Source organism: Elgaria multicarinata, chromosome 5 (genome assembly GCF_023053635.1).
Source record: "Elgaria multicarinata webbii isolate HBS135686 ecotype San Diego chromosome 5, rElgMul1.1.pri, whole genome shotgun sequence".
Classification (NCBI taxonomy): Eukaryota; Metazoa; Chordata; class Lepidosauria; order Squamata; family Anguidae; genus Elgaria; species Elgaria multicarinata.
This window is the reverse complement of record NC_086175.1, coordinates 126,284,967-126,302,038: the sequence shown is the minus strand read 5'-3', so window position 1 is coordinate 126,302,038 and position 17,072 is coordinate 126,284,967. Positions and strand designations below refer to the sequence as shown.

General features: G+C 46.4%; 1 protein-coding gene across 1 annotated transcript in view; it reads left to right on the top strand.

The window, feature by feature from the left end:
- Nucleotides 1-17,072, top strand: part of CCDC81 (coiled-coil domain containing 81) — a 34,704-nt gene that overhangs the window by 7,185 nt on the left and 10,447 nt on the right. The window contains 6 exon segments of the mRNA XM_063127854.1: nucleotides 2,227-2,312; nucleotides 3,919-4,010; nucleotides 7,389-7,545; nucleotides 8,241-8,295; nucleotides 8,764-8,774; nucleotides 13,310-13,430. Coding sequence (XP_062983924.1) covers nucleotides 2,227-2,312; nucleotides 3,919-4,010; nucleotides 7,389-7,545; nucleotides 8,241-8,295; nucleotides 8,764-8,774; nucleotides 13,310-13,430 — 522 coding nt within the window.

The window sequence follows — 17,072 nt, the reverse complement described above, 5'->3', positions numbered from 1 at the left end:
ATAGAGAAAGTAGTTGTGCCCAACGTCTAACAGACACCAAAACGTGTTTTTAAAACTGAAAAGCCTGGGAAAATAAAAAGTCCCGGATCTACACTACTGCTTTAAAGCGCTTTATAACAGTTTTATAGTGCTTTAAAGCAGCTTTATAACCATTATAAAGCAATTTAAAGCAGTAGTGTAGATCCTGCCAAGGTCTTCACCTGACACTGAAAATACTGCAATATACCTGCCAGGTGAGCTTCTCTGGGGAAGGCATTCCTCAACAGGGCAACGCCATTGAAAAGTCCTCTCTTTCGTAGCCACCTGCCTCACCTTATTTGGTGGGGGTACACAAAGGAGGGCTTCTCAAGAAGTCCTTGGGGGGGGGTCTCTGGGGAAGATTACATGGGAGGAATTGATGCTTCAGGTAGACTGGCCCCACGTTACTGAGGGCTGCATTCCCCAACCTGGTGCCCGCCAGATGTCTTTAGACTTCAACACCATCAGCCAACACCCAGCATGCCCAGTGGTCAGGAATGCTGGGAGTCGTAGCCCAAAACATCTTTAGGGCTTTAATACAAGAATTTTGGATTGGACCTGGAAACAGACAGGAAGCTGGCAGAGATGACGACGCACTGGTGTAACAGGATGGCAGCAGCCAATCCCTGTTAGCAATCTCGATGCCTTGTTTTGAACCAGCGGAAGTTTCCAGAACATTTTCAAACACGCCCCCATGTAGAATGCATTCCAGCAGTCCAAATTTCTATCACAGGGCTGTTGAATCTCAGTTAAGGTGACCATATGAAAAGCAGGACAGGGCTCCTGTATCTTTAACAGTTGCATAGAAAAGGGAATTTCAGCAGGTGTCATTTGTAGGCATGTTGCACCTGGTGAAATTTCCTCTTCATCACAACAGTTAAAGCTGCAGGAGCTATACTGCAACCAGATTTAAAAGCGGGCAGGGCACCTGCAGCTTTAACTGTTGTGATGAAGAGGACGTTTTACCAGGTTGCCCATATATACGAATGACACCTGCTGAAATTCTCTTTTCAGTACAAGTGTTAAAGATACAGGAGCCCTCTCCTCCTTTTCATATGGTCTCCCTATCTCAGTCCTGTGGGCCAAAGTCCCCAGAGGGCCATTTTATTTGTCTATTTTTTTCATTTATTACATTTCTATACTGCCCAATAGCCAAAGCTCTCTGGGCGGTTTGTGCCCGCCAAGCATTTGGTGATTTTCTTGCTTTTGGACACCACCCTGTTCTAAAAGCTTGAAATGCCTCTGCTAGAGCTTAGTTACTGGCAGTAAGACGTTTAAGCTAAAATATGCTGCTATTTTTTGGGGTGTGTGTGTGCCCCTTTGCCCGTGCCCACACCCACCTCTGGAATGCGGCCCCTGAGAGGTTCTCCAAAATTGAAGTTGGCCTTGGGGCTGAATGAGACTTAACACTATTGCTCTGTCATGTCTCTCCTTGGCTGCCTTCCCCCACCCCCAAACTCAAAAGCCCCACATGCCTTCGCTTAGTTGTTGCAAGTTAGGAAGACAGGAAACTGCCTTATACCGAGTGAGTCCCTTGGTCCATCCAGCTTGGTCCTGGCTAGGGGTGTGCACCCCTTTGGTTCTGGATATGAATTCAGAGCTGAAGTGAGCCGATTTGGACCAAATCGGGCTGGACCTGAAGCGAGCCTGGTTGGGCTGAAGCGCTTTGGATTGCTTCGGACCGATCCAGACAGCTTCCCGCCCCGTTGCATGAGCCCTCTACTCCTTACTTGGGGCATGCAGCTGGGGAGGGGTTGTGTGGCTTGTGGGGGGAGGCACTGATTTGGTTGTCTGAATCCTACTTCGGACCTGGAGTCCAAAGCATGTTGGACCGGGTCCGAATCAGTCCCAAGGCGGGTCAGGGCCAATTCTGAATTGGCCTCCGAAGCAGGTTGCAGGGTCTGTGCACGGCCTTACTGTCTACACTGACAGGCAGGAGTGGGTCCCCAGGGTTTCAGGCAGGAGTTTTCCCAGCCCTTCCTGGAGATACCAGGGTTTGAACTTCGGACCTTCTGTATGCAAAGCTGTTGCTCTATCAACTGAGCCACGGCCCTTGCATTAAGCAAAGGATTTCTAACATTCAAAATAAGAGGCTCTTTGCTGTTGCTTTAGAAGCAACCGTGGTTTTCAAAGAAAAAGGCGCACCTAGATTGTGGTTGCTTTATAATTTGCCAGAAGCCATATTGACTCCATCTTTTTCTGCTATAGAGGCCGGGGACGGGGGATTCAGTGTTGTCAACCAGAGAAAGCTGTGCTTCGCATTCGCGCACCTTCAATGTTGCTGTGTTTCCAAGGTGGGTGCATCCAACTGATTTGTGCATTGATTCTGCTTGTCCATCTCTTTTGTTGACTGGGAGCATCTCTACATTAAAGGCGGGGGGGAACCACCCTTACCATATCTTCTTTTTCTGGGGGTTTTCCACATTGATTACGCTTCTTTAGATGGCGATCAATGGCAACCACATAATTGTAATTGAAAACTTCCCTTCTTGGCATAAATTTAAATGAAACAGCACCATCTAGTGGCTCTCAATATACTGTGATAATTTTAAAGAGTGCATTATCTCTGATCTTTTTAAAAGTAAAATTACCAGGGGAAGGCACGGGAGATGTCCTGGAGGTTGACGGCGTCATGTAAAGGACCCGCAAACTTCCATGAGTGGCCAATTATGAGCATGCCATAAATCGCTCATGTGGAGAAGTGGTAAGGTTCAGTCATTCAAAGACTCTTGGAAACTGCAATTAGTTCAAAACCCAGCCGCCAAACTGTGACTACTAGTAGTGCTAGGGGAGCATCAACTTTTTCAGACCTGAAACCCACCTCAACATCCATAGGAGTACCCAGTTCTTAATTTTGTACCATACATATTTACAGTGGAGGCTGGTGGCTCCAGTGTCAATGGGGCAGTGTATTCACTCCGGGGTTCAGTAAAAACTAGTCAGAACTCTAAAGGAGCTATTCAAGGTGCGAGGAAGCCAAGCTCTACCCCCTGGAGGAACCCCATAGGCTCCACGGGCCAGATTCAGTAACCCTGCGGGTCAGCTTAGGCCAACAGACCTGCAGTACATCCTAGTCTACCTTCCACCCACATTTAATGTATAGCATACACGCAATGGGGAAACAACCCCTGCCTTGTGCCTTGGCCTTGTTCCTCAGTAGGGTTTATAGCATCCTTCTCCAACTTGCCATTCTCCTGGGGATGATAGGGTTTGTATTCCAACATATCTGGAGGGTGCTGGGTGGGAAAGTTTGGTCTGTAGCATGTGGAGTTCAATGTGTGTAGGCCCAAACCACACCTTGCTTATTTCCCAACTTTATGAGGAAGGACGTATTGCATACATTGGGCCTTTCTTCTTCTTGTTCTTGTTCTTCTCCTCCTCCTCCTCCTCCTCCTCCTCCGACTTCTTCTTCTATTTCTTTCTTACCTGCCTCTCCCTTTGGTTTGAGGTGGGGAACAACACTAGTACAACAGTACAATGTAAATAAAAAAACATAAAATTAATTAAAAGGGCATATAAAACCAATACAATATCAAAATGATTTTAATATGTATTGGATGTTATACATTGGAGGGTTCTGCCTCTGCTTTGCTCTGCCTTTCCCATGGAGCCCGGGGCCTCAGTAGAGACCCAACAAGGCCAACCCCTGGTTCCATTCCTGAAGACGAAGAAGGCTATATGTACATTTAAAAGGACTGGGTATCAGATCACCTGAACGTGCAATTTCAATGTTGGTTGGTTGGTTTGCTGAATCACGAGCTTTTCCTTTGCAAATAAAACCTGCCAATTTTAAAAGGGAGTGTGACATTGAAGAGATTTTCAAAGGCTGGGTTGTGCAAAAGAGAACTCAAGGGCCTTTGCTACCGTTGAGTCTTTCCTTCTTCCCTCCTCTCCTTGTAGTATTGAGCTGAAGGAAATGGAAACCATCGCCGAAGAAGATGAAAAGTCCAGCAAAGAAAAGGAGCAGACGGACAAAGAGAACAGCAAAAAAGGTTGGCCAAGAGTTTTAATTTTCGCCAGCCATTTCATCGCCATTTGCTCAGTGGGTAGTAAGGATTCCTCTGTAGACCAGCTGCTTTTCTTGGCTGTGTTCCAAGTTGTTCTGGAAACTGGCTGTATTGAACTGGGGTCTCCAAAATTGTAGGCAATTCTGTAGGCAACTCTCTTGGTTCTTTGCCAGGCTCTGTGCCTCTCCTCATTTTATGTATATAAAAGAGGGTAAGACTTTCATAAGGGACAAAAATAGATAGATAGATAGATAAATATTAGTTGGAAGGCTAATTTCTTTATTCCGTTGTTGTTGATGTTGTTGTTGTTGTTGTTATTATTATTATTATTATTGTTATTGCCTGGTGTGGGTTTTTTGCATGGGGCTTGGGGGGACATTTGGTGTGTTATGTGCTTTGGCTGGACTTCAAAACTGTGTTGTGTATTCATATTTTTTTTGCCTGAGAAATGTGTGTGTGTGTGTGTGTGTGTGTGTGTGTGTGTGTGTGTTTCATGTGTTTTCCTTCTGTGTAGTGGGCAAACTTCTGGGGAGTGCCATGGTTGGATGTTTTGCCAGTGGATTTGATTCCCCGGGTATCTTCACTCTGCCTTCTGTGAACCACCCAGAGAGCTTCGGCTATTGGGAGGTATAAAAATGTAATAAATAAAATAATAAATATTAAAGTGGGGAATTTGTGAGTGGCCATGTCCCAGGGTGGCCATTTTATGAATCAGCAAACCCCTTCTGGTAGCCATTTTGTGTAAGTACCCACAGCACTCTCTCAAAATTCAAAATGTGCCATTCCCCCCAAAAAGATTGGAGATCCTTGGTACAGAAAGCCAAATCAGACTCTGAGTAGAAATATAACAACTTTGTAAACTTTGAAGCCGTGAAGAAAAGTATTCGCCCCACAAAGGTTTTTTTTAATGGAAATTTGGGGAGGAAATATATGCAATATTATTCCTAAACTTACTGTACTACTTTAAGGACATGGGGTGTATTATGTATTAGCACATAAAGTTGTATCGTTTGGTTAGGGTGACCATATGAAAAGGAGGACAAGGCTCCTGTATCTTTAGCAGTTGCATAGAAAAGGGAATTTCAGCAGATGCATGCAGCATCTGGTTAAATCCCTTCTTCATCACAACAGTTCAAGCTGCAGGAGCCCTGCCCTCTTTTGGATCTGGTCACTCTAGCATAGCTCCTGCAGCTTGAACTGTTGTGATGAAGAAGGGATTTCACCAGGTGCTGCATGCATAGAAATGACACCTACTGAAATTCCCTTTTCTATGCAACTGTTAAAGATGCAGGAGCCCTGTCCTCCTTTCCATATGGTCACCCTGCATTTGGTATATCTAAGAAATGCAAACATATAAATGTGTTAGACTCAGAGTTGTCCCTTCCATTTGGCATGGTGAATCCCCCATCTTAGATGGGAGTAGTAGCAGTAGCAAATTACACTCCCCCCGGCCCCTGCCAGGAAGACCCACCGCCACGTTGTTCCAGCAAGGCAGCACTACAAGCAGGTGCTCTGGAGGTCCCCACTGGCTGCTCTCTTGCTTTGGCATTTGCCATAGTGAGATTGCAAGGCCAGTGGGGATTTCTGGAGTAGCTGCCCACCCAGCGGCACTACAGCAGATGCTCTGGAGAGCCCCACTGATCCTACTCCTCTGGCAAGTGCCACAGTGAGAGAATGGCCAGTGGGGCTCTTTGGAGTAGCTACCCATCCCCTGTCTCGCTCCGAGATCCTGACATGTGGTACAAGCAATCTCCTGGGACATCCCTCCTGCAACGCCTGGCTCTGAGAAAGGACCCTGTGGCGTTACACCCCACAAGTCAATTCCAAATGTATGTGTGCAGTTTGTAAGTCTGTGGTTTTTAGAATGTTGGCCTGAGTGGGCGGAGTTAGAATGTCTTGGGAGAGGGGAGGAGTGATATATAAGGGAAGGACTGAGGGGATTGAGAAAACTTTTCAGGGAGACTGGTTAGGTACTCTTAGAGTCTGTAGTGCTCTCTGTGTTTATGGTACTTAAGTTCTGGGAATTTTGAGAGTCATTGTAGTGAGTGGTGTCTTTAGGGTGTGGTGTGCACGTAGTGGAAGTATATTAATCAATACTGAGAATAAAGAAAGTTCAAGAGTGATTGTGTGAGAAAAAGGAAAGCGTGTATGTGAATGGGTGACAGGATTGTATGGAAGGTTTCAAAAAGGTTTTTAAACGTTGTTATTTGAAACAAAGCTTATGAACTTTTAAAAATAAATTTTGATTGTTTTGTTTTTAAACTACCACAAAAAGCCCACGTGTCCGTTTGGCATTTACCCACTCTGACAATCATTCACCTAAGCAGATATAACTCACAGCGCATTATTATATATATTAAAAATCCTTCCCCATTTAAACCCCTTTCTCCACGTAGTTTGGAGGAAGGTGGGTTTTATCCCTTGCCTCAGGCGTATCAAGCGGTGGTGCTTGGCTTGAGCAGGGAGTAGCCTCGGCCAGGTCTGGTGTTCAGAGCCTGTGTCGCCCCATAGTAAGTGGTGGCAGCCGTGAGGTCTGGTGTTCAGAGTCTGTGTCGTGGCAGACCCCCTCAGAGCCAGGCGTTTGGGACTTGCCAGCTCTCTGCACTGGCTGCTTCCTCTCTGTCCTCGGACTCAAGCCAAGAGAATTCTCGGTGCAAGCCAGAGGACAAGCGGTGACGGGAATGGGGTTGGCGGTTGGTGATGCAGCAGCAGATGCTGTGCTCTTCTGCCTGAGGCGATGGGAGAGCTTGTGCTGGTGCTGCAGGCCTATAGGCTGCAGGCCTATAGGTACAATTACTTGGAAATATGCTTCATTGACCACAGTGGAGCTCGGCATCTGAGTAAATATGCACAGCATTGTGGTGTTAGTTTTATTCAAACAATAATGACAAATATATTCAGTGCTAGCAAGGGAGCCAATCACACTGTGCCACGTGCTTCAGGCCATTTTGTGAAATTCACAGTTTTCGCCTCTAACACCTTGCTGCTGCTTCTCAACGCCTCCCGAAGCAGCTCCTTCACTTTGCCTTATGGTAGGGCCGGCCCTGTGGCCCTGGTTCCAGTCATGGCCAACTAACCACCCTTGGCAGAGGCTGAATTGGGAGGAGGCACGCTAGAACTATGTGTGCCAGAGAGCTGCAGGAGGCTGAGTCCTGTGTAGATGGGTGCTTTGGACTTTCAGGAGCCCAGAATTCTTCAAATTTATTGATTCCTTGTGGCATGCTCAGAGTTCTCTCACAGCACACCAGTGTGCCCTGGTAGACTATCAAGTTGGTAATGTCTCTTATTCGCAGCCCGCATTCACGGAACTGCTTACGGTTGCAGTGTGGAATTCTCAGGCAGCCTCTGCTCTTGTTTGTACAGAAAATGTTCCGGTGAAGCGCCGTCTCTCTCGACAAGTGATTTCTCCGGCCAAAGTCACAGGGGTCAGTTTGACTGAAGAGCCAGAGAAGGACCCGAAGCCGAAGCTTCCCCCTGCAAGGTGAGATCTAGAACCTGAGGGCCCCAGCAAGATTTTTCGGTCCTATGAACATATGAAGCTGCCTTGTGTCGAATCAGACCATTGGTCTGTGTAGCCCATGGATGAGATACCTCCAGCACATGGGGGTTCCCCTTCTGGTCCACCAGCTTGGTGTATTGGGACCAGTGCTTTTCAACCTGTTCATAGAATCATAGAATCATAGAATCATAGAATAGCAGAGTTGGAAGGGGCCTACAAGGCCATCGAGTCCAAGCCCCTGCTCAATGCAGGAATCCACCCTAAAGCATCCCTGACAGATGGTTGTCCAGCTGCCTCTTGAATGACTCTAGTGTGGGAGAGCCCACAACCTCCCTAGGTCACTGGTTCCATTGTCGTACTGCTCTAACAGTCAGGAAGTTTTTCCTGATGTCCAACTGGAATCTGGCTTCCTTTGGAATTAGGAGTGAGCAGTGAAGTGGCCAAATTTGCTGATGACACCAAATTATTTTAGGTGGCTAAAACGAAAAGGGATTGTGAGGAGGTCCAAAAAGATCTCTCCAAACTGGGAGACTGGCAAAAGTGGTTCATTGTAAGCAAGGGTAAAGTGTTGCACATTGGGGCAAAAATAATAATAATCCAACTTCACGTATAACCTGATGGGATCTGAGCTGGTGGTGGCCGACCAAGAAAGAGATCTTGAGGTTGTGGTGGACGGTTTGATGAAAGTGTCAACCCACTGTGCGGCCGCTGTAAAGAAGGCAAACTCCATGTTAGGCTTTATTAGAAAAGGAATTGAAAATAAAACTGCCAGTATCATAATGTCTTTATACAAATCTATGGTGCTACCACAGTTAGAGAACTGTGTACAGTTCTGGTCACCACAACTTAAAAAAGATATTGTAGAGCTGGAAAAAGTGCAGAAAAGGGCAACTAAAATGATTAAGGGGATGGAGCATCTCCCCAATGAGGGAAGGTTACAACAACTGGGTTCCTGGGGAGGATCTACACAGTGCCATGAAGGCGCTTGCGTGCGCCTCCAGTGTGCCCCAAAAGTCATTGTGTAGATCCTGCCTCGGACTACGCTGGGAAAGGCACCTCTAGTCCGTCCGTCCGTCAGGCTGGCCCCGCCCCATCCTGGCCATGGGCTTTATAATAGGAAATCCTTCCTCCCAATGGCCCGGGCTGAAGCATTTAACCTGTTGCTGCTGGAGGGGGCAGTCGAGCAGTTAGTTCAAGCATCCTTCTCCCCCCCCCCCCGCCGCCCCCAGAAACGCCGAGGCAGCAAGGAGGTTGCACTCACCCGGGCCATTGGGAGGAAGGATTTCCTATTATAAAGCCCACGGCCGGGATGGGGCGGGACCAGCCTGACGGACGGTCGGACAGACTAGAGGCGCCCTTCCCAGCGTAGTCCGAGGCAGGATCTACACAATGACTTTCGGGGCGCACTGGAGGCGCACGCAAGCGCCTTCACGGCGCTGTGTAGATCCCCCCCCTGGTCAACAGCTTTTCGGCTACCCTGTGAACAAGAATGCTGGACTAGGTGGACCCTTGGTCTGATCCATCATGGCTCTTCTTATGTTCTTGTGCCCCTAGGCTCTCTCGCTGAAAAAGGTTCTGCACTTCTGGTCTAGCCTCCTCTAAGTGTGGGCCTACAAATCCCATTGGCTATACTGGCTAGGTCTGATGGGAGTTGTACACCAAATTATCTGAAGGGCCACAAGTTGCTCACATCCTGGGCTAGCTCAATACTGTGTATTCTGGTTGGTTTCATCTCTCTAGTGCCCCATGGTCCCTTTCCCAAAATGGCTTCCTCCTCCTCAAATGAATAAATAAATATATAAATAAATTTGGAGACACTGGGTGTTGCAAGTGGCATCTTCAGCATGCAGAATCTGTGCTCTTCTGGGCAATAGTCTCTCTGAACCCATTCAACCTGTAAAATAGGGTGACCGTATGAAAAGGAGGACAGGGCTCCTGTATCTTTAACAGTTATATTGAAAATGGAATTTCAGCAGGTGCTATTTGTATGCATGCAGCACCTGGTGAAACTCCTTCTTCGTCACAACAGTTAAAAGTTCCATGAGCCCTGCTCTCTTTTGAATCTGGTCCAGATGGCAGGGCTCCTGCAGCTTTAACTGTTGTAATGAAAAGGGAGTTCACCAGGTGTTGCATGCCTACAAATGGCACCGCTGAAATTCCCTTTTCTATACAACTGTTAAAGATACAGGAGCTCTGTCTTCCTTTTCATATGGTCACCTTATGTAAACATAAGTGAGCTCATTAGGCCACACTGATAGAAGGGTTCAGGGAAGGTAGCAACGGCTTGCAGGCCAAGCCCATAGTACGTGCACTTCCTTTCCTTCCTCACCACTACCCTAAAATTTCAGTGTTCAGCTTCGTTTGTCTATGCCTGCATCCATCTCATTTCGCACAAACACACCTAGCTGAAATTCCCTTCTCTCTTTCGTCTTCCCAGGCACGTTAAATATGAGAACCTTCAGGACACCAATCCGTTTATCCTATTACTCATCCTAAATCAGGATTAGGCAACTTTTGAGCGCCCATGGGTACATTTGGCTATTTGAGGAACTGTCCTGGGCAGCACCACAGAATGACCACCATTGGGGGAGTGGCAAAGGACAAGCATCCTGCCCAAACGTCTGAGCCGAAGGCAGAGGTGGGGGCTGAGCCCCATCACCCTAAACAACCCCTTTGAACCCAAAATTTTCAGCAGCAACAGAAACCTATTTCACAGCAATTCCAGCTGCTTGTAAGAAAATAGCTTAATTTTTTTTAAAAGCATGGGAGGGGTGGGGGGCCTTGCTGGGTCCCAAGAAAATTGTCTGGGGTGCATTGGTATCATATTGCCTACCCTTGTCCTAGATAACTGGCCCAGCCAGTTCTGACATCACGCTCCAGTCATGGTTTGCCTGTTGGCACTCTGCCTCGGATGTTCCTCTCACAGAGCCAAGTATCCTCCGTCACTTTGCGGTCAACAATCATTGTAATTTGCCGTTGCATCTAAATCAGGCAGGCAATGGTTTCTGCCAACCGGAATTTGCTTCCTTCTTTTATCAAGACATGCTTAAGCCATCCTACACACCCAACGATTCTCCCCCGCAAATCTCTCTCCCCTCCCTAAGATGATTGCCCACCCCCAGCTGTGCTCATGCCTGGTTTTTGAACCTTACAGGTGGCAAAATAAATAAATAAAAAATGAAGCTGCCAGGGCTTAATTTGCCAGGAAGAATTGATGGACCCGGGAAGAGTTCAGCGCTCATCTCGCACCCAGTCAGGGTTGGAACCTTCTCTGCCCCCATATCGAATTTGGCCTGCAGGCTGCTAGTCCTCTGTGTCTTTGTACAAGGAGTTAGCGTTGGTACCCAGACATAGGAGTCACTTCCAAAACTCTTCCTTTTCATGAAAGATGTAATGTGAGGTCCAGCTCCTTTGGTTTCTCCTCCTGTCATCGCTCTCCTCTTCCCTTATGCTCTTTGTAGCTGTTGTTGAAAGAGGTTTAGGATTCTCTTTCTCGATGCAAGTGAATTCTATCCTATCCCTTGATGCCAGGAGCCTGTCGGGTTTCGACGAGGTCAACGTCTTCTTTGCTGAAGAGCTTGTAAATGTTTTAAGGACTTGTCTGGGGCGTGCGGAATGCCAGCAGTTGCTTTTCGGGACCGTAGAGCAACCTATCTGGAGAACTGGCTTGCGCACAATTAAACATGTAGGAGCCGTATATTGTTTAATTGGAAGGGTTCCTTTGTACAGGCCCAGGGAGGGAGAAATTGGAGGAGATCAACCAGAGATCTCCTCCATTGGATGCCTCTGCAAGGGGTTCTGCATCAACTTTGAGGTATCTTGTTTGCAAGCCAAAGCTTATTATACTGTTCCCACAAGAGAAATGCCAGAGATGAACAGACAGATGAAATTTCAACTTACCGCTTTGCATTCTGATTATTGAGATAGTTCTGTTAGGCGGTCCCCAAGGGGTTAGAAGTTACGGAGCTTAGTTTCCTTTGGATGAAAAAGCATTGGAGACCCATGCTGTGTTTTGTAACCATTGTTTCACTTACAGATATTCAAGGCACAGTATATTGGGAAGGCCAGGTAGAGAATCTGCTAACACTGCATTCACTTCTCAGAGAGAGCCAATGTATTCAAGAGTTTGTTCCACATTCAGCCAACTTATACCTCTAAGGTCTCCACATGCTCTGGAGTTCAGAACTGCTCTAAACCTTTTCCTCTGACCACCTTAGCTCTGAGAGGCTCAGTTCAGAAAACATGTTAGTCAACGCAGTGTGAAAACTCTACTTAGTGGTAGAGTTTTTAGGGGGTACTCTCCACGCAACACTCCACCGTAGTGTGACTGTGGGCTACCGTGGAGTTCAGTAAAATCCATCACGTTGTTTGACAGTTCCTCCGCCCTTTCTCCTCCCCCGGTCCTCCCAATGGTATCCCATCAGCCATTGCTGCAAAAAAAACAACAATCCCGGCAGCTCTCCTAGAGCGGCACTCGCTCCTTTCGCCACTCTTGCCGGGGAGTTCTGTAGCCAATGGGAAAAATCAACTCAATGCAATGGAAAACTCCACAGAGCCCACCACATGACATGCAACACAATGGTTCTGCAGGAACTCTCTTCTGCACAGCGTGGATTTTCTGCATGGAGTGTTTTTCTGCCAGACAATACGTTTCTCAATGGTGGTGTAAAAAACTCCACTGTGGAGTTCTAAAACCACAGTTGAGAAACATGTTGTCTGAACTGAGCCAGCATGTCACATTCGAAAGGCACTCGGGGAGAGATTCCCAGCAATCAGGAGAACGTTAGCTCCCTTTGCTGAAATTGTCAGCCTACTGGCCAATCGTCAAACCTAACAAAGGATGGACTCTGCATTTAAAAGTGTGCATGAGATGCATAAGTTAGAGAAAACTGTGTGTAACGTCAGTGGAAAAGAACTTGGAAAATGTGTCCATTTGGGGAAAAGGTTTGCAAAAAGGTGTGAATTTCTGTGCATTTTTTTTTAAAAAAATAACTTGACACTTCTGTGGAAATGGGATCTAAGGAACTTAAGCCTGAAGATCCATAAATCTTGGTGAGAACTAAATGAATGGAACTGTCCATCCCTCCTTGGTAGTCTGTGGTGCACGGACATTGTCCTGTCCCGGTGATCTGCACTCTGATGGGGTGACAATGAGTCTTAACATTGGTGCTGCCATGATCCTACCATTGAGATAGGAAGTGGGGAAATAGCCTTGTCTTTCCCCTGGCCACGATCCTGTTGTGTGTGTTGGAAAATCACACTCTGAACCAGAGTTGAGCAGAAGTAGCAGCGGCTCTCAGTTTAGGACGCAGCAAAGACTAAATGAGGCAAAGGATTCTTTGTAAGTTAAAAGCAAATCCTTTACTGACAGTTGAAATAATTTAGTTATGACAGCACATATACAAATACTCACAGACGTTCAATACATAGCAGCATACATCAAGATGGGGTAAGATGAAGGAATAAAAAACATGAAAAACACAGCTACTTATATAGGCAGTTGTGTACAATGATGCAATCACTAATTGATTATTTGCAGAAAAATGCTTCCATACAATAATTCAATAATTCAATAAGTGTCCAGCTGAGACCTTGACATTTAAGGGAATACGTTCTGCTGACTCCTCATTTTCTTCAGGTCTCCAGGTAATTGTAAAAACAGTGGAAAAATAAAAACCAGATCCAATCCAGGATCCAACAGTGTGCACGTGCTGCTACTTATACCTGTTTGGCAGCTATCCTTCAAAGCCATAAACACCTACGCATTGCATTTTGTGCTCTCCAGGCAAACGCCGTCTGTTCCCGATGCCTCGAAGATGGAGCAGGAAGCCAGCCCCACCCAAATACCTGTCCCCAGATCCAGGACTCCATCCCCAATTTGTCAAGATCATGGTAGGGCAGGACAGGTATAATATGTAGCTCTTCTTCATTTTGCCAGCTATATCTGTGGCTTGGGGGGGGTGTAATTGTGGCTGGGGGAGTGATGTTTGGCATTAGGGAGTGGTTGGCAGCAGGCGGCCCGCGGCCCGTATTGCCACTTGGCCCACCACTCACCCATACCTTTCTGTTGAGTGAAGGATGAATTTGAGCTCCCACCAATTTCTGTGTCAGAAAGAAAGGAAGCCCTGGTTGTGTCGAGTGCATTTCCTGCAGTCTCTAATCGGATTCATCCGTCTGATGGCCTCCACAAGTTGGAGTCCTGGAGTATGTGGGGCAATCGTTAGACTCATGACCTGGCTTGGGATCACATGGAGATACTGGTGGTATAAAAGGATGCTTCTATGTTGTGCGATTTACACATGGGTGCCATGATTTCTCTGATTTATATACCGTTGATGCCATCCTGTTGGGTTGTGAGATTGCTGGTAGTTTTTCTGACCATTATTTGGTGGCCACGGGCTGTATCAACCCGCCTTCTTTCTCCCCCTAAAGTAGTTCAATGAATTTTTCTGACTAGGCTTTCAGTCAGGGAGATACACAAGTGGTTACAGGTGAGTAAAACTCCTGCATTTAGGGATAAAAAAAAAATTCAAAGTCTCAGGTATAGCTTAACAGTCTTCCTCAATCTGGGGCGCTCCAGATGTGTTGGACTGCATCTCCCAGAATGCCCCAGCCAGCTGGCTGGGGCATTCTGGGAGTTATAGTCCAACACATCTGGAGCGCCCCAGGTTGAGGAAGGCTGGCTTAGAACAAAGGTGAGTAGGGGGGCCATGATAGGGGTGTACAAAATGATGCATGGTATAGAGAAAGTGGATAGGAAGACATTTTTCTCCCTCTCCCATAATCCTAGAACCCAAGGGGGTCATCCCATGAAGCTGAACGGTGGGAGATTCGGGGCAGATACATTTTCACACAGCGCATAGTTAAACTCTGGAATTTGCTACCACATGTTATAGTGAAGGCCGCCAATTTGGATGGCTTTAAAAGGAGATTGGAGAAATTCCTGGAGGAGAAGGCTATCAATGACTTCTAGTTCCGATGCCTATATGCTACCTCCAATATAGGCAGTATGTCTAAGTTCATCAGTTGCTGGGGAACATGGGCAGTAGAGTGTTGTTGCACTTGTGTCCTGCTTGTGAGTTGCTTGTTGGTTGTGTGTGTTGGACTAGATAGACCTTTGGTCTATGTTGGACTAGATACCGTATTTCTTCGATTCTAAGACGCCATCGATTCTAAGGCGCACCCCATTTTTAGAGATGTTTATTTGGGGAAAAAAGGCATCTTAGAATCAAAGAAATACTTCCCTCACTGCCCAGCCAACTCATGCCTAGAGAAAAGGTTGTGTCCTTTTCTTTTTTCCCTCTGTGAGAGAAGAAACTGCCGTTTGCGCGGGAAGAAGGGGGGCGTTGAAACAAAGAGTAAACTTAACTCTCCAGTCCCACTCTTTACTTGTCTGTGCACCAGGGGACGACGACACGCGAGTAAGTCCCATGGAAATCGATGGGACTTACGAATAAATTTGCCTAACAAAAAACCAACCAGCTCCTCCTCGCTCGCATGGCTCGAGGATGCTGCAGGAGCTTCCTCTTTTCCTCTTACCATATTGCTTCGATTCTAAGACGCCATCGATTCTAAGACGCAGTCCATTTTTAGAGCTGTTATTTAGGGGAAAAAGTGCGTCTTAGAATCGAAGAAATACGGTAGTGGGCTAGTCCAATGTCGGACTAGATAGACCTTTGGTCTGATCCAGCATGACTCTTCTTATCTTCTTATGTGAAGTATAGGATGTGTGTATCTGTGTGTAATGGCTTGTCAGCAGTACTTAAGAACGTAGGAGATGCCTGCTGCATCAGACCAAAGGCCTCCTTAGTCCTCCATTTTGTTTCCACAACAGCCAACCAAATGCCTCTGGGAAGAAGATACGACCACAATAGCACTGTCTTGCTTGTGTTCTCCAACAGCTGGCATACAGAGGCACACAGCCTATGTATCCATCATGACTAGTAGCCATTGATAGTCTTATCCTTCGTGAAAACATGTGAAAAAAGATCTTGGAGTCTTAATTGATCGCAAGCTGAACGTAAACCAGGCAGTGCGATGTGGCTGCTAAAAAAAGCCATTGCAGTCACCCTGCATTTAACCAGAAGCATGGTATCCACACCATGAGAAATAATAGTTCCATTCTATTCTATGCTGGCCAGGTGCATTTGGAGAACCGTGTCCAGTTCTGGGCATCACATTTTAAGAAGGATGTAGAACAAATTGGAGCAATTGACATTTTATAGTCACATTTAAATATTTTAATTTTAATATTTAATATGCCATGGCTAGAAGCCTTCCCTAAGTAAAGGACACTGCCATTGCATCAGTTATAAAATGTGTGCTGTGCAATGACAGGTATTGCAATGATTGATGGATTTTAGCAAATACAACTTGATGTGACTTGGAGCGGACATGTGTCCTACTTCTATAGAGGACAGTCCTCTGTTTGAAGGTATCCTCTATCTGAATGCCTGTCCAGTCCAAGTCCAGTTTAAAGAAAAAGAACTGTAAGACGCGAGACCTGGCCCTTGAAGCCAGTGTGATGTGGCTGCAAAAAAAGCAAATGCTATTTTGGGCTGCATTAATAGAAGTATAGCTTCCAAATTGTGTGAGGTACTGGTTCCTCTCTATTCGGCCCTGGTTAGGTCTCATCTTGAGTATTGTGTCCAGTTCTGGGCACCACACTTCAAGAAGGACACAGACAAGCTGGAGCATGTTCAGAGGAGGGCAACCAGGATGATCAGGGGTCTGGAAACAAAGCCCTATGAAGAGAGACTGAAAGAACTGGGCAGGTTTAGCCTGGAGAAGAGAAGATTGAGGGGAGACATGATAGCACTCTTCAAATACTTGAAAGGTTGTCCCACAGAGGAGTGCCAGGATCTCTTCTCGATCCTCCCGGAATGCAGGACATGGAATAACAGGCTCAAGTTACAGCAAGCCCGATTCCGGCTGGACATCAGGAAAAACTTCCTGACTGTTAGAGCAGTACGACAATGGAACCAGTTACGTAGGGAGGTGGTGGTCTCTCCCACGCTAGAGGCTTTCAAGAGGCAGCTGGACAGCCATCTGTCAGGTATGCTTTAAGGTGGATTCCTGCACTTAGCAGGGGGTTGGACTCAATGGCCTTATAGGCCCCTTCCAACTCTACTATTCTAAGATTCTATGATAAGCTGCCCATCAACAGCACCAGAACAGTCAACCGAGTAGGCACACAGGTCACAGGTCAACTCTTCTCCAGTATGGTAAGATGTGTTGTGTTTCGATTTAAATTGTAGTTACTATTTCTAAATTTGCATTTTTAGATATAAATTAGCATATGGAAATGTGACACAAATTGCTATCCATTAAAACCATGCCCACTAAACACACCAAGAGCATTCTTTGTAATGGCAAAGAAAGCTTTCTCAGAGTTCTTACCTGGACAGGCTTAGTTTGATTTCTTCGCTTAGATCAATTCCCCCCCCCCTTTTTTTTTAGTCTCTGAGGAAAACAGGGAATAATACATCAAAATAAATATTATATCCCCTAATAAATAATAACCATGTGCTACGCTTTGTGCACCTGCA